This window comes from Pipistrellus hanaki (assembly GCF_964339955.1).
Source record: "Pipistrellus hanaki genome assembly, chromosome: 11".
NCBI lineage: Eukaryota > Metazoa > Chordata > Mammalia > Chiroptera > Vespertilionidae > Pipistrellus > Pipistrellus hanaki.
The window spans coordinates 53334130-53352631 of NC_140513.1; the positions used below are offsets into that span (position 1 = coordinate 53334130).

General features: G+C 36.0%; 2 protein-coding genes across 5 annotated transcripts in view; one reads left to right on the forward strand and one right to left on the reverse strand.

Moving 5' to 3' along the window:
- The window catches only part of CNTLN (centlein), a 220199-nt gene that overhangs the window by 85806 nt on the left and 115891 nt on the right, over positions 1–18502 (forward strand). The window lies entirely within an intron of this gene.
- LOC311629725 (small ubiquitin-related modifier 2-like) lies at positions 15363–15816 on the reverse strand. The gene has a single exon (XM_084898093.1). The coding sequence runs from the start codon at positions 15702–15704 to the stop codon at positions 15417–15419; it is 288 nt and encodes a 95-aa protein (XP_084754219.1). The 5' UTR covers positions 15705–15816; the 3' UTR covers positions 15363–15416.

Here is an 18502-nt window from a genome sequence, read left to right on the forward strand (position 1 = left end):
TCCAAAGGAATTATAATGTGTTACATCCATTTGCCAGATATGGTCTTTTAGCAAACCTCTGGGGTTGACTCCTGTGTTAGGCCCTTGAGGTAGATGTAACATGCAAGTTGGACACTCCTTAATAATCTGTTTTGCCTGTTGTCGAGTGATTGAGAATTGTTTAGACAACATTTTGGCAGGCTGATGTAAAAGCTGATGAGATTCTAAGGCTTCTTTCAATAAAGCAACCAGTTGATCAGCCTGTGCATTTCCTTTTGTTAAAGGACCAGGTAAGACACTATGAGCCCTGATATGAGTGATATAAAAAGGATATTGTCTCTGTTGTACAATCTGCTGAACTTGTTTGAAGAGTAAAAATAAACTTTGGTCACTAAGCCATTTCAACCTGGCAGTTTCAATTCTATTCACTAAGTTTGCAGCATAAAAGGAATCAGAGACAATATTAAGAGGCTCTTGGAAATCCTGCAATGCAGCCTTAATAGCTTCTAGTTCAATTCTTTGTACAGAAGTATGATTGGTCAGTATGACTCGGTCTGAATCTATTGTATGATAGGCAGCTTTCCCATTTGATGATCCATCAGTAAAAACAGTTAAAGCTCCAGGAATAGGTTCCTGCCTAGTATTTTTTGGTATGATGGAGGTATTATATAAAAATTGTAATAATTTATCTTTTAATAGATGACAGCTAAGTTCCCCTGAATATCCACTTAACCCAATTTGCCAATTTATATCAGTCTGAAATAACATTTCTAATTGCTTCCCAGTGAGGGGGAGGTAGATACACTGGGGCTCTTCCCCTCTAAGCTGTTTACAACGTTTCCTAATTTGAAATAATAATTGGGCTAATAATTCTACATATGTAACTGCAGTTTTAGAGGATTGATGTCCTAGGTGGACCCATTCAATAATGGCAGGAGAATTTTTATTTTGAAAGATGACTCCAGTGGGACTATTTGCAGTAGGGTTAATTTGTCCCAATAAAGGCAATTCAGGCTGTACCCGTGCTACTTGGGCTGAGGAAATAGCCTGCTCAACTCTTAGCAACTCATTCCTAGCTTCATCAGTTAAAGTTCGGGGAGAAGAAAGATTAGAATTACCTCTAAGTAAACTAAATAAATTTGTCATTTCTCCTGTAGATATCTTCAGATAAGGTCTTAACCAGTTAATGTCTCCTAATAATTTCTGAAAGTCATTTAAAGTTTTAAGACAATCTTTTCTTATCTCCATCTTCTGAGGCCTAATGCTTTGGTTTTCAATTATGGTTCCCAGATATTGGAAAGGCATTTCCTTTTGTACCTTCTCTGGAGCAATTCTTAAGCCCCATTTAGGGAGCTCCTCTTCTAATTGGGAGAACATGGCCAAGGTCTGTTCTTCCCGTGGGCTTGCTAAGAGCAAGTCATCCATGTAATGAATAATGTAACATTGGGAACATTTGTCCCTTAAAGGCTGAACAGCTTGAGCCACATATTTTTGACACAAAGTAGGGCTATTGGCCATTCCTTGAGGTAAAACCTTCCATTGATATCTTTTCATAGGCTCTATATTATTAATTGATGGCACTGAAAATGCAAATCTCTTTTTATCTTGAGGCGCCAAGGGAATTGTGAAAAAACAATCCTTAAGATCTACTACTATGAGGGACCAGTTTAAAGGGATTTGTGAAGGCGCTGGAAGTCCAGGTTGTAAGGCTCCCATGGTATGCATAGTAGCATTAACAGCTCTAAGATCATGTAACAATCGCCATTTTCCTGTCGCCTTTTTAGGGATTGTAAATACAGGCATATTCCAGGGACTATTGGAAGGTTCTATGTGGCCAGCCTCTATTTGTTCTTGTATTAATTCATGAATTTTACTTAATTTCTCCTTGGTTAATGGCCACTGATCCACCCATACAGGTCTATCATCTTTCCATTGTATAGGATCAGCATGAGGGTGAGGAGACTGAGCAGTGACCGCTCCTAAAAAGGTTGATATCCTATTTGAGTTACGAACGTCTTTCCTTTGCCAGTAACAATACATGCTTGTAAACCTTCTAAAATATCTCGGCCCCATAAGTTGACTGCAATTCCAGAGATGACATAGGGCTGAAACCATCCTGTCTGTCCTTCCTCATCTTGCCACCTTAACACTGCAGCACTACGTTGTGTGTCTTTAGGAATTCCTACCCCCTTAACTGAGCCCATAGCTTCTACCGTGGACCAACTTGGAGGCCAGAACTCTTTGCTGATAACACTTACATCAGCTCCAGTGTCCACTAGACCCTTAAATTGTTTTTCCTCTATCCTTAAATTAATCATAGGACGGTTTTTGCTAATTTCATGTATCCAATAGATGTCTGAACTTGCCAATCCTTGCATTCCTCTTTTCCTATTTAAAGCCTCACCTTGCCGAACATAAGGTAGAAGTAATATCTGAGCAATTCTTTGTCCTACAGTAATTTGCATAACATGATTACATTCTAGTATAACTTTAACTTCTCCTTCATACTCTGAATCAATGACTCCAGGCAGGACAGTTAGTCCTTTTAGAGTGTTTCCACTCCTCCCTAAGATTAATCCTAAAGTTCCCAGTGGTACAGGTCCCCAAATTCCTGTAGGAATAGCTTGCCGAGCCATGTCGGGGGTCAAGGTGACTGCTATAGTGCTGTTAAGATCCAGGCTCGGGCTTCCTGGGGTTGCTCGGATGAGGGAATCCACTGTGGGCCTTGCAGGGCAGATTTCCCCTATTGATGACGGGGCTGGGGGTCGCCCCTCTGGCCGTTTCCCGGTAACTGACCATGCCCTCTATCTTGATCTAGAGGTTGCCCGTTTCTATGAAATTTTGATCTACACTGACTGGCCCAGTGGTTCCCTTTCTGACATCTAGGACACCGAGAGACTGAATCTGGAGGCTGAGTGTTTATGCCTCTCCCAAGCCTTCTCGGTTGCCTACATTCCTTCTGAAAATGTCCTCCTTTTCCACATTTATAACACCTCTTATTTCCACTTGTTACTGCAGCAGCAAGTAAATTCGCTTGAAAAGTGCTTGATCCTACATTCTGACATGCTTGGATCATTTCTGTAATGGTACTATTTTTTCTCAAAGGCATCAGGCATTTCTTACAATCAGCATTGGCATTTTCATAAGCTAATTGTTGAATTAAAATATCTCCTGCTGCCTCATGTTGAATCTGTCGTTTCACTGCTAGAGTGAGACGAGCCACAAAATCAGAAAATGTCTCTGTAGGTCCCTGCATACATTTACTAAAAGATCCCTGTGGATCTCCTTTTGTTGGTAAAGCATACCAGGCTTTCCTACCACAAAGTCTAATTTGCTCATACGCCTGTTGCACATAATGTAGCTGATTTTGTATATCCATATACTGTCCCAGTCCTGCCAGCATTTCATAAGTTATTTGAGCATTTGGCCCTCCGTTTGCGCGGGCTTGCTCTTGACATTTTTCCAAAAATTCTCCTTTCCATAGTAAATAATCTCCCCCATCCAGAGTTGCACGAGCCAGAGAATACCAATCATAAGGAGCTAAGAATGCTTCAGAAATACTATTCACAATTTCTCTTGTAAAAGGAGCCGTTGGACCATTTTGAACAACGCTTTCTCGCAAAGCCTTTATCATTTTAAAGTCAATTTTCTCATGGTATCTTATTATCTGATTTTGGACCTGTGGGACAGCTACTTGTACAACAGGAAAAGCAAGCCTTTCTTCCACAGACATGTCCTTCATTCCCTTTCTGATGGCTCTCTGGATAGATGATTCTATTGGTGGTGAATTAAATGGTCCAGGATTAGGACGTGTAGGTGAAGGGGGCCGTAAAGGCCATTCCTTCAAGTTTTCTTCCTCCTCCTCTCTAGGAGGAGCAGAGGGAAGCAGGCCAGGAGCTTCCTCCTCAGCCTCTCTAAAAGGCTCCAATAATCTAGATACTGCGTTCCCCATGGAAAAAGTTTTTCTGAGGTACCTTTTTTCCTGCTGCTAAGCCCCCTTTTTTCAAAAATTTTTTTTTTACCACCTTTTGCTAAATACTCAAGATCTAATGTACCTTCTTCAGGAAACAAAGGGTTATATTCTATAACATCAAACAAAACTATAAAAGAATACCTTCTGAAACTTTTAATTCTTTAAGCATACAAATCAAAAATTCTATAATAAAATTTACTTTATCTTTATAACCTAATTCTTCCCCATTAGCCTGGTTGAAAAAGATGTTCCCACCCTACTTACAGTTCGCGACGCTGCAGCTGGCCGTGGGCTTTGAGTGCGGTGAATTTCCCTCACCTTTTTTCTGGTGAATCTTCCCTCACCTTTTTCTGGTGAATTTTCCACACCTTTTCTCGGTGTATTTTTCCTCCTTCGCTCTAGGCGAAAAATACCTTCTCCTCCAGGAGCCCCGCTTTGAGCGCCAGATATTGGAGTCTCTTTCACGGCCCGCGTAGAAAGAGTTCCAATTCAGGGTTCAGGTTCTGGAGAAGGGCCGCACACAAATGAAAAGAGACTTGAAGAAGTTCAATTTGGCAATTTGGGGGGCCAGGCGGTAGTCCAACTCTAGTGGGAGAACTACGACTGCTCTGGCCCTGCCATCCCCTTTTATTGAGGCTTTGGGGAACACATCTTAAGCAACATAAACAGAAATTTACATGTAGCCCTTAGGCAGGAAATAACAGAAAATTTCACAGACAAGGTAGATTCTGCTTCAGCTAACAAAATCTCAACTAAAGGTTAGGGCAATTAAGGTTTTTGACCAGCCTTCCTGGCTTCCTGTCAGTATCTCTTTTTCAGTGAAACTGATTTGGTTTCCAGCACTTGGTATACATGTACATGCATTTTTATGATTCTGTAGTACTGATAATATAAAGACATAGATCATATCTAGAAATGAAAATTCTAGAGCTAGGGTGTGAAAAGTTACTTTCAGAAAATACTGATAACTTATTTTTCAAAGTGATTTTTCTCAGTCTTACTCCAAACAACATTTACAAGATAAGATTGATTCTCATCCTCCTCAACACTTGGTACTATCAGATTTCTTAGTTTGTTGACAAGTGATTAGTATAAAGTTATTTTATTTTTATCTTCATATTCATATCACTGATAAAGCATAACTTTAGATGATTAGTAGCCAAGTGTGTGCCCTCCTATGCAAGATGTCTATGTCTTTTAAACCTTCTTTTGTTGGATTTTTAAAATGGAATTTGAAAGTTATTATATGTTATTGAAATCAATTTGTAGTATGATAAATGTGCAGTAGATATCTCAGTTCGTATCTTTTCATTTTCATTAAAGTGTCATTTGATGAACAGAAATTCTTAATTTTAATTTAGACAAATTAATATTTTATAGTTTCTGCTCTGGTATCTCATTTAAAAATCCTTCTCAACCCCAAAGACAGAAATTGTTGCACTTCTATTTTGCTCAGAGTTTTAAAGCTTTGCTTATGTCATTTGCATTCATAATTAAGTTGGGATTGTCTTTTGTCTATAGTGTAAGGTAAGGACCCATTTTTATTTATGTTTCTCTAAACAGTAACCCGTTTTTCCAGTTCAATTTATTGAATGATTCTCATTTTTTCTTGTTTAGTGTTAGGCTGTCTCTCTCATTTATCCAAATTGAGCATATTTGTCAATTTATTTCTAGGTTCTATATTCTCTGTATTCATATGCAATGTTATAGTGTCTTAATTAGTATAGCTTCATAATAAGTCTTTATATTTGGTAGTCTACGCCTACTTTTTTTCTCTAAAGTGTTTTGGCTATGTTGGGACTTAGCACTTAAATATAACTTTTAGGGTATTTATAAGGTTTCATGAAAAAGAACTGATGAAAAATTTTATAAATCATTTTACTGAAGTGTAGTGTACAAATAAACTGTACACATCTTAAAATGCATAACTCTGTGACATTTGACAAAGTGCACACATCCATATAAATACCACTCAGATCAAGATATAGAATATTACCAGGGTCTAATAAACTTTCCTGATGTTCCTAATTATTAGCTACCCCCACAAATATAAGCACTATTTTGATTCCTCTTATTAAATTTTTTGCTTATTTTTGAACCTTACACTATTACATCTTTAAACACTGTGTTTGTTGTATGATTTTAAAAATATATACCCTTTATTACATTCAGAAAGTTCCTTATCTATTCCAAGTTTTTTGTGTGTTTGTTTTTAATCTTCACCTAAGAATATTTTTCCATTGATTTTTTTTTAAAGAGAGTGGAAGAGAGAGGGAAAGACAAGAGAAATATCTATGTGAGAGAAACATATCGATTGGTTGCCTCCTGCACATGCCCCGACAAAGGACCTGGGCCACGAGGAGCCTGCAACTGAGATACATGCCCTTGAACATAATGGAACCCAGGACCTTTCAGTCTGCAGGCTGATGCTCTATTCACTAGTCAAATCAGCTAGGGCTATTCAAAGTTTGATAAAAGCTTTTTCATGGAGAGGTATTGGGTATATTCAATGCATCTTTTAAGGTAATATTTAAGCTTTTCTTATTTATTCTGTTAACATGGTGAATTACATTGGTTGATTTTCAATTATTAAATTTTGTGTTTCTCAAATAAACCTAACTTCATTGTGATGTTTTTTTAATTTATTTTTATTTTTTTATTTTTATACTAGAGGCCTGGTGCATGAAATTTGTGCACTGGGAGGGTGGGTGTCTGTAAGCCTTGCTTACAACACCTTGCAATCCAGGGCCACTCCGGGAGATGTCTGACTGATGGTTTAAACCCATGGGGATTGGGCCTAAGCCAGCAGTTGGACATCCCTCTCGCAATCCGGGGCACTGTATGCACCAATGACCATACTTTTCATACAGATGGATGGCATCTTGCTGTTGTATGGGCAGCTATATTTTTTTTGCCCTGATTATAAAAAGTAGTACAGAGCATGATTCTTCTGAGGCAATAGTACATTTTCCCCAACTTATTGGTGGAAAAACTGAAGCAGAGGAGACGTTAAGGAGACTTACAATTGGCTTTGTCACCCAGTTGTAAGTGTCAGAATCAGGGCTGACCACAAAATGTGCAAGCCAGAGTCCATGCATGTTATCGCTGAATCATCCTGTTTTTTTTTTTCAGCGTTAAAGTAGTCTTGCCAATTTTTAAATTTTTAAATCTCAGAGACTATTCCTAATATAATATTTAGGAATGCATGTTCATCCCCATGTAGAATAAACAGGATGTGGACAGTTTGGAGATTGTTCTGATGAATTAGGATTAAGTAGCCATGGATCTCTTTTTCAAATTCTACAGAAGCCAACTTCCTTATTGAACTGTGTGTGGGATGTAGCAGTTTATAAGCTATGGCACAGTCACTCTCAATCTAGGACCCCTCGGGGGATGTAGCAGTGCACCAAGTGGCAGGCGGCCAGGGAGGAGCCCGAACCGGGGCCAGGTGCCCTGCCACTCATGCTCATCTTGGCCCACTATACCTGCTGTTGCAGCTCCCCACTGGGTAGTGCTGCTGCAGAGTAGCAAGGGGCTCTCACCGCCCACAGCTACACTTGCCAGCCTTGAGTCCAGCTTCCGGCTGAGCGGCGCTCCCCCTATGGGAGTGCACTGAACACCAGGGGCAGCTCCTGCATTGAGTTTGCATCATAGCGACTGGTTGACTGGTCATTCCTGTCATTCTGTTGTAATGGTCGCTTAGGCTTATATATACAGAGAGATATTGCCAAGCAATTTACTAATATTTTGCATAGGATTTTTGCATCTATATTGATGAGGAATAATGGGTTATGCCTTTTCTTTCTGGACTGTTGCTTGTTAGATTTTGATGTCAAGGTGATGCTGGAGTCCTAACATGAATTGCAAAGTATTCTCTTTTACTTCAATAAAGAGTCTAAAACATAATTTTTGTTTGATAATAAACACTGAGTGCTTTCCTTCTAAGATAAGGAACAGGTCAGTTCTACTCAATATTGTATGGTGATTCTAACTAGTACAATAAGGCAAGAAACAGCCCTGGTGGGTGTGGTTTAATGGTTAAAATGTTGGCCTGCAGAATGTGTGGTTGAGGATTCGATCAAGGGTACATACCTAATATTATAACACATCTCCTTGACAACTGATTAAAATAATTAAACACACAAATATCAATCCTTCTTTCTCTCTCTTCATTTCTCTCTATTTTTTTCTCTCTCTCTCCCTTCTCTTTCTCCCTCTCTCTCTTTCACCTGTCTCCTTCCCCTTTCTCTCTTCTAATCTCTCTAAAAAAAACACAAATCAATGGGAAAAAGAAACAAAAGCATAACAATTAGAAATAAAGAAGTAAGACTTTTTTGTTCACAGACAACGTAATCATGTGTATAGAAACCCAACTTAAAGAAAAAGACTAATTCTATAATAAAGCCCCTAGAAATAGTATGAAATTTAGCAATGTTACAAGATACAACATCAATTTACAAGTCAGTTGTGTTTCCAAATACTAGTAACAAATAACAAGAAATTAAATGAAGAATACAATTTATAATAACATCAAAACCCATGTCATCATCAAGGATGAATTTGACAAAATATACACCACAGCTATATACTAACAAAAACAAAACATAGCAGAGTAAAATTCAAAAGCATACAAAAATAGACAGCCTTGCCAAATTCATGAATCAGATAATGCAATATTCTTAACATGTCAAGTCTCCCAAAATTGATCTATCATGTATTCCCAATTAAAATTCCAGGAGTCTGTTTTGTTTTTACAATCCAATTCAAAAATGCATAGGAAAATACAAGGGATCTAAAAAAGCAAAATCAAGTTTCATTAAAAAAAAAAAAAGTGTTGGAGGACTTACCTCATTTTGAGACATTTGTCAAACCTAAAAAATCAAGGTAGTGTAGTTTTGGCATAACGACTAACAAAATAATTAGGACTGATGAGGTCCAGAAAATTATTCACTCATATATGTCACTTTATAGTAACTTTTGAAATGACAGTAGTGTAAGTCACTCATTTTTCAACAATGCTTTGTATATTCTTGCTTCATTGTTTTATTTTCATAGAAATTTTAGTATCAGGTTGTTAATTTTACAAATAAGCATTTAGCTAGAAATCTTTCTATAATAATTTCCTTTGTGATTTTTATTTTGTCCCTTTAGTTATTTGGAAATGTATTGTTTACTTTGGAAATATTTGGTTATTTTCTTCTTGTGTATCTTATTTTTAAAAAAAATATATTTAGCCGAAACCGGTTTGGCTCAATGGATAGAGCGTCGGCTTGGGGACTGAAGGGACCCGGGTTCGATTCCGGTCAAGGGCATGTACCTTGGTTGCGGGCATATCCCCAGTAGGGGGTGTGCAAGAGGCAGCTGATCGATGACTCTCTCTCATCGATGTTTCTAACTCTCTATCTCTCTCCCTTCCTCTCTGTACAAAATCAAAAAAAAATATATATATATTTTTTAAAATATATTTTATTGATTTATTTTTAAAATATATTTTATTGATCAATATATATATATTTTAAATATATTTTATTGATTTATTTTTTAAATATATTTTATTGATCAAAAAATATATATATATATTTTTAAAATATATTTTATTGATTTTGTACAGAGAGGAAGGGAGAGAGATAGTTAGAAACATCGATGAGAGAGAGTCATCGATCAGCTGCCTCTTGCACACCCCCTACTGGGGATATGCCCACAACCAAGGTACATGCCCTTGACCGGAATCGAACCCGGGTCCCTTCAGTCCCCAAGCCGACGCTCTATCCATTGAGCCAAACCGGTCTCGGCATGTATCTTATTTTTATTCACTAGTACTAATATACTAGTACTTCTGTTGTGGTCAGAGATGGTAGTGCGTAGATTACTGTACTTTAAAATTTAATGAGACTTATATGACCCAGCATATGGTTTTGGTGAATGTACTATGTGTACCTGAAAATAATTTGTATTCTGCAGCTATTGGGTTGAGTGTTCCTTAAATATCAACATTGATTATCATTGTTGTTGATGGTATTGAGATCTTCTGTTTTTCATGATTTTTGTGTTTAGTTATTTTAATTAATTTTTCTATCAGTTGCTAAGGAGAGGTGTTAAAATATTCCAGTTTGATTGGATATCTTTCTGTTTCTCTCTTTAGTTTTTTCAATTTTTGCTTCATATACAATACATCTGGCTTATTATGGGCATGCATACTTAGGATTTTTATGTTATTTTGATTAATCAAAATCTTTTTCATTATAAAATGCCCCTATTAATTTTAATAATATTCTGGGATGGTGTATGGGTGGAAGGATTGAACAGAAAAAACTCAGCGACATGGACAACATTGTGGTGATTGCATGGTAGAGGAGGGAATAAATGGTAATGGACAGAGATTGACTGTTATGTGATGAACACAATACAGTGTACAGGTGATGTGTTGTAGAATTTTGTTAACCAGTGTCACCCCAATAAAGTCATTAAAAAGGAACTAAAATACTTGAATCCAGTTTTCTGATAATAATAATTAATATAGCTAATCAGTCTCTCTAATAGTTACATTCCCCGTGGCATATCTTCACCAATTCTTTTAATTATCACCTATTTGTGTCTTTTTATTTAAGGTGTACATAAGTTGGTTCTATTTTTATTCATTCTGACAATTTCTTCCTTTTCATTGAAGTATTAATCCATTTACATCTCATATAATTATTTATACTGTTTGGTTTAGGTGTATCATCTTACCATTTGTTTTCTGTATGTCCTGTTTTTATTCTTCTGTCCCTTTTTTTCCTTCCTCCTTTTGGATTAATTAACTTCATATATATTTTTAAAAGCAATTTTAAAGCTTCACTTTTCTGTCTTTGGATTTCACTGTTTCTGTTGATAAGTCAGGGGGAATTTGCTTTTATTGTTAATTTATGTACAAGGTGTCAATTTTCTCTTACCTTTTCTCCCCAATATTTTACCTTTGGTTTAAGCATTTTAAGTATGATGTTTCCAAGTATGATTTTCCCTATAGTCATCTTCTTGCCATTTGAGGAGCTTCTTGTTTCTGTAAATCCTTATTTATTTATTTATTTATTTATTTATTTATTTATTAAATTGGAGAACATTTTGACATTATTGCCTCAATATTTGTCTTGTTTCTTTTCTTCTCCTTCTGAGGTTCCCAAGACTTTTCAGTGTTGTCTCAAAGATCAGATTCTTCCTGTGCTTGGTCATTCTGTGTTACCTTCCAGTAAATGATTTCATATTTTACTAAGAGTTTAAATAGTGAAATGCAAGAAACATACTTAATCTAATAGGATCTACTTAGCCATTATTTAAGTAGAACTACCCAATCTTTGACTTTTTAGAGTGTAATTTGACTTACTTTTCTTTTTCAAATGTATTTTTTGTTGATTTCAGAGAGGAAGGAATAGGGAGAGAGAGAGAGAGAGAAAGATCATTGATGAGAGAGAATCATTTGATCTGCTGCCTCCTGCATGCCCCACAGCGGGGACCAAGTCTGCAATCTAGACATATGCCCAGACCAGGAATTGAACCTAGATTTCCTGGTTCATAGGTCTAAGCTCAACCACTGAGTCATGTCCGGCCAGTCTAACTTATTTTTTTTTTTTTCAATCGCTAATATACAATGTAAGGAATTTCATAAGACTCTAACTCCTATATCTACCCCAACTGTTTTGCTATCATTGTTTACATGTTAATCCTACATATGTTTTTATCCTGTAAGATATTATTGTTAATGTTATTTAAAAAGTCCTTATTCATTGAAAAATTTTATCCTTTTGAGTGCTCTTTATTCTTTTCTAAATTTCTTTGTTTCCCTCTAGGATCGTTTGCCGTTTGCATTAATTACTCGTTTTAGTATAGTATTTTTGTTAGTGAACATCTGTTCACAATGAAATTCCTCATTTTATATCTGTTGAAAAGTGTCTTTCTGCCTTCATTTCTGAATGGAATTTTCCAATAGGTTAGAATTACAGATTGGTAATTTTTTCTTTCTTCTTTTAAAGATGATATACATTGTGCATATATTTAATTTTAGAGATGAAGGGAAAGAGAGAGTTAGAAACATCAGTGATGAGAGAGAACCACTGATTGGCTGCTTTCTGCACACCCCCTACTGGGGATCGAGCCCACAACCTGGGCATGTGGCCTTGACTGGAATCAAACCTGGGACTCTTCAGTCTGCAGGCTGATGGTCTATCTACTGAACCAAACCATCTAAGGCTGACTTTTATATTTTGAGTTGAGAAATCATCTATTTTTCTTATTTCTTCGAAGATAATTTACCTTTCTCTGATTTCTTTTTATATTTTTATTTTTTGTTTTCAGCAGTTAGTATATGATTTTTGTACTGTTGAGTTTATAAAGGTTTTTTCTTTTTTTCCTAGCTATAACTTTGGTTTTCTTCATCCTTGCGAAATTCTTGTTAAAAATTTCTTCAAGGATGACTTCTGCACATTTTTTTTCTCTTTTGCCCTTGTGATATTTCACTTATACACGTTAGATGTTTGTACTATGTTCCATATGTTCCATGTTTGTACTTTGATTTATATTTTCAAAGTTTTTCTCTCTTTGCTTCAACCTTAATGCTTTCTTCAGTTCACTCATTCTCCATTCTGTTGTAGGTAGTCTGATGATGTGCTAATATACTATATTCTTGATTATAGTATGTATTCTACTTTATTTGGGTGGTGTGTTCTAATTATCTGTTAGGCCTAATTGTCTTGTAGTGATTCTTAAGGGTTTTTTTTTATGTCCTTGTAGATCTTCTTTCTAATTGTTCTATTAGTTATTACTGTTAAATTCTCTTTTTGATTCTGTATATTTTTGCTTCACATATTTTAGATTTTTGGTTAGGTGTATATCCTACATAATAAAGAGCTAATATGTAAATGGTCGTCATGCCCTCATGCCCTTGCACCCTCAAGTTGGGGCTGGGGGACCTGAAGCCATGCCCCCTGCTTGGCAGGGCTTGACTGGGGACCTGAGGCTGCCCCCCCCCCCGCCACCCTGTGGTGGTTGATGGGAGTGGAGTCAGGTGGGTCTGGGTCTTGTGCAATTTCGAGTTGCACACTGGTGGGTGGGTGGGGACTTGACCTACGGTGCACCCCAGACTCTGGCAGGAGGGAAATTTTCATATACATTTTATTAATTTTCTTTCATTTCTGATACTTCTATTATAGAGAAAGATAATGATTTCATATATGTATATTTCAAAAAAAATCATTACCACACAAAGTTCAGTTAATTCCTATTACATAGTTACAGCATTTTTCTTTTGATGAGAACTTTTAAGATCTCTCTTAGCAACTTTCAAACATGCAATATGATATTTTTAAATATAGTTACCATGCTGTGTATATAGCATCTCAGAACTATATCTTATAACTGGAAGTTTGTGCAACATTTTTCTACTTCTTAAATGTGTATGTGTAAATGTAGTCATTCTAAGTTAAAAAAATAACCCAGAACATTTAAAAATGCTGGCCTTGAATTTGAAGGGCCAATTTTACAGAAATCAAACATAGTATTTATAATACGGTCATGAGAAAAATCCTAACAGGATAATTCAAATATACTTTTTTTTTTTTTTTTTGTACTGTGACACTTACGTACACCCAAGAAGAGAGCTTAGGTGACTAAATAGAAATTGAGCAGGTGCTTGTTTTTTTTTGTTTTGTTTGTTTGTTTGTTTTTTAAGTTCTTTATTGTGTAACATATTATGTTTCCTTTATTTTCCATTGACCTCTCCCGACTGCCCCCAATCCCCAGCACATGCTCCCACCCTCCCCCGTCTGTGTCCTCCATTGGTTAAGCTCATAAAAAAAATGAAGTTTTTTTCTTTCAGCACTTTCAAAAATCATGCCACTCCAGTCTGACCTGTAAAGTTTCTGCTGAAAAATCTGATGATGGTCTAATGGTTTTTCCCTTGTATGTAACAAGTTTTCTCCTGCTGCTTTTAACATCCTCTTATTGCTATTAACTTTTGACAGTGTATACAAGACCTTTGGTTATCTCTTAATCCCCCCATCCTCCTGCCTTCCCTCATAGGTTGGACAGTGCTTCTATGACTCTGGTTCTATTTTTGTTCATCAGTTTATGTTGTTCATTATATTCCACAAATGAGTGAGATTATGTGATATGTTTCTCTGATTGGCTTATTTTGCTTAGTATAATGCTCATCAGTTCCATCCATGCTGTTGCAAATGGTAAAAGTTCCTTCTTTTTTGACAGCAGTGTAATATTCCATTGTGTAGATATTCCAGTTTTCTAATCCACTCATCTGTTGATGGGCACTTAGGCTGTTTCTAAATCTTAGCTGTTGTAAATTATGCTACTATGAACATAGGAGTGCATATATCCTTTCTGATTGGTGATTCTGTTTTCTTGGGATATATTCCTGGAAGTAGAATTACTGGGTCAAATGGGAGTTCCATTTTCAGTTTTTTGAGGAAACTCCATACTGTTTTCCACAGTGGCTGCACCAGTCTGCATTCCCACCAGCAGTGCAAGAGGGTTCCTTTTTCTCCTCATTCTCTCCACACTTGTCATTAATGATTTGTTGATGATAGTCATTCTGACAGGTGTGAGATGGTACCGCATTATCATTTTGATTGGTATATCTCAAATGATTAATACTTTGAGCATGTTTTCATATGTCTCTTTGCCTTCTGTATTTCCTCTTTCAAAAAGTATCCTTTGCCCATTTTTATTTTTTTATTTTTATTTTGTTAAGTTGTATGAGTTGCCTATAAAGTTTGGAGAGTAAACCCTTATCAGAGATAACATTGGCAAATATGTTCTCCCATGCAGTGGGCTTTCTTGTTGCTTTGTTGTTTTCTTTCATTGTGCAGAAGCTTTTTTTTTTTTTTTTTTTCATTTTAAACAAGAAGTTTATTTAAACAACAAGACACTTGACTTGAAGGGAAAACTATCTAGGATTCATTTTTTAGAGTAATTTATCCCTACTTAAAGACAGATTGCCCTACATGTAACAGCTACGTACAAAAAAGTTATAAAATTGTCCTTGGTTTTACAATGATAAATGAAAAACATTAAAATTCTCCAATCAAACAAGGTATGCAAGAATTTTTATGTTGTTCTTTTTTTGTTAAACAGTGAGAGCAAAGTAACTTACTGGAATATAAAGATAGAGCTGAATGAGCATGCCACTAATGGAGAAAGGGGGTGTTTTCACAGAACCAGTATTTTCCCCGTCCCATCTCCATTTGATGTAGATCAAAACACACCATTGGCCATTTAGTTAAAAAAAAAATGCAAATGCTTGTGCACATACACCAGTTACTTTATGTACAATAAAGGAATAGGGAAGGGGAAATGAAAGAATAGAGAAAACTATACTGTAGTAGTCAGATGTGTTGAAACCAAATTGCAGTTTTCTAATTGAGAATGTCTTCTTGGTCTGGAGGAACAGAGTTCTGGAGTAAAGTAGCAGGTTCCCTTTTTAGTAGACACCTCCTGTCTGCTGCTGGAACACATCAATTGTATCTTCATCCTCCATTTCCAACTGTGCAGGTGTGTCTGTTTCATTGATTGGCTGCCTGTCAAATCGGAATCTGATCTGCCTCATTGACAAACCCTGTCGTTCACAATAGGCTTTCATTAGTTTACTAAGTGGTGTATGCCTCTTAATCTTAAACTGCACCACAGAACCATCCTGCCCCGCCACCTTCAAATTAATATGATCGTTGTTCTCAGTCTTGACTCCTTCCTTGGGCTTTTCGTCGGCCATGGCGAGCGCCGGGGTCTCCGCAGCTGCCGCTTCACAAAAGAGGCACCAGGTCCGCACCAAACGAGCACACAGGCGGCACCAGGAGCGGCAGAAGAAGGAGGCGGCAGCGGTGGAGGAGCTCATTGTGCAGAAGCTTTTTATTTTGATGTAGTCTCATTTATTTTCTCCTTATTTTCATTGCCCTAGGAGCTGTATCAGTAAAGATATTGCTACAACAAATGTCTGCTATTTTGCTACTTATGGCATCTTGTAGGATTTTTATGGTTTCCCATCTTACATTTAAGTCATTATCCATTTTGAGTTTATTTTAGTGTATGGTGTAATTTTATGGTGTAGTTTCATTTTTTTTTTTTTTTTGCATGTATCTTTCCAATTTCCCCAATACCATTTATTGAAGAGTCTGTCTTGACTCCATTGCATGTTCTTGCCTCGTTTGTTAAATATTAGTTGAGCATAGTTGCTTTGGTGAATTTCTGGGTTCTCTGTTTTGTTCCCTTGATCTACTAGTATATGTTTGTCCTTGTGCCAGTACAAGGCACTTTTGAGAACATTGGCTATGTATTATAACTTGATCTGGTATTGTGATCCCTCCAACTTTGTTCTTCTTTCTCAGGATTGTTGCAGCTATTCAGGGTATTTTTATTTTTATTTTATTCCAGATGAATTTTTGGAGAGTTTGTTCTAGGTCTGTGAAATATGCCATGGGTATTTTAATGGGAATTGCATTGATTCTATTGATTGCTTTGAGTAGTATGGGCATTTTAGTGATGTGAATTCTATCAATCCATGAACTTGGTATATTCTTCCGTTTCTTTATGTCTTCCTCTATCTCTTTTTTCAGTGTCCTGTAATTTTTTGAGTACAGGTCTTTTACCTCATTGATTACATTTATTCCTAGATATGTTAGTTTTTTGAAATGTTAAATGGGATTGTTTTTTCAGTTTCTTTTTCTGTTAGTTCATTATTGGTGCATAAAAGAGCCATAGATTTCTGGGTGTTAATTTTGTATCCTGCTACATTGCAGAATTCATTTATTAGTTCTAGTAGCTTTTTGATGGAGTCTTTAGGGTTTTCTATGTACAATATCATGTCATCTGCGAATAATGACAATTTTAGTGGTTCTTTTGCAATTTTGATGCCTGTTATTTATTATTTTTGTATGATGACTATGGCAGTACTTCCAATACTATGTTGAACAGGAGTGGTGACAGTGGGCATCCCTATCTTGTTCCTGTTCTTAGGGTAAATGGTTTTAGTTTTTGTCCATTGAGTATGATATAGGCATTAGATTTGTAACATAATGCTTTTATTATATTGAAGTATGATCACTCTATTCTCACTTTGCTGAGAGTTTTTATCATGTTGGATTTTGTCAAATGCCATTTCTGCATCAATTGTTATGGTTATGTGATTTGTGTCTTTCAATTTATTTATGTGATGTATCACGTTTATTGATTTGTGGATATTGTACCAACCTTGCATCCCGGAATAAATCTCACTTGATCATGGTGTATGATCTTTCAGTATAATGCTGGATATGATTTGCTAGAATTTTGTTGGAGATATTAGCATCTATGTTCATCAAGGATATTGACCTGTAATTCTCTTTCTTTGTAGTGATTTGTATCTGGGATTTGCATAATGCTAGCTTCATAGAAAGAGCTTAGAAATGTGCATACCTCTTGAATTTTTGGAATAGTCTAAGAAGGATAGATTTTAGTTCTTCTTTGAATGTTTGGTAAAACTCTCCTGTGAAGCCATCTGGCCCAGGGCTTTTGTTTGCTAGAAGCTTTTTGATGACTGGTTCAATTTCCTCCTGCATTATAAGCCTATTGAGTATTTTTATTCTTCTTGATTAAGTTTTGAAAGGTTGTATTTTTCTAAAAATATATCCATTTCCTTGAGGTTATTTAGTTTATTGGAGTAGAGTTATTCATAGTATTTTTTTATTTTTATTTTTTACAATCTTTTGTATTTCTGTGGGGTCTATTCTTAGTTCGCCTCTTTCATTTCTGATTTTGTTTATTTGGGTTCTCTCTCTTTGCTTCTTGGTGAGCCTGGCTAGAGGTTCATCAATCTTGTTTATCCTTTAAAACAACCAGCTCTTGGTTTCATTGATCTTTTGTATTATTATTTTGATCACTATTTCATTTATTCCTGCTCTGATCTTTATTATTTTTTCCTTCTGCTCACTGTGGGCTTTTCTTGTTGCTCCCTTTCTAATTCTTTAAGTTGGAGAGTTAGATAATTTATTACCATTTTTGTTTTTTGTTTTTTTGAGGTAGGCCTGTAATGCTATGAATTTTCCTCTTAGGACTACTTTCACTGTGTCCCATAGGTTTTGGGTTGTTGTGTTTTTATTGTCATTCATTTCCTGGATGTTTTTAATTTCTTCTTTGATCTTTTTGGTAACCCAGTCATTGTTTAATAGCATGCTATTCAGCCTCCAATTGTTTTATTTTTTATTGTTTTTATTATAGTTGATTTCTAGTATTATACCATTGTGGTCTGTGAATTTGAGAGACTTTGCCTATGACCCAGTATGTGGTCTATCTTTGAAATGTCCCATGTGCACTTGAGAAGAATGTATATTCTGTAATTTTGGGGTGAAATATTCTGAAAATGTCAATTATGTTCATCTGATCTAGTGAGTCATTTAAGATTGCTGTTTCTTTGCTATCATTATTATTTTTTTAATTTTAAGCTATACTATAATTCTTTTTCAAATCTGGTCAGGTTCACTTTAAATCTTCAAGCTTCATTTAGGTTTCTATCTCATATAAATCATGACTAAAGGC

What these genes read in the sequence shown, in the direction of transcription:
- LOC311629725 (XM_084898093.1), bottom strand. Translation starts at nt 15,704, where the DNA reads ATGGCCGACGAAAAGCCCAAGGAAGGAGTCAAGACTGAGAACAACGAT.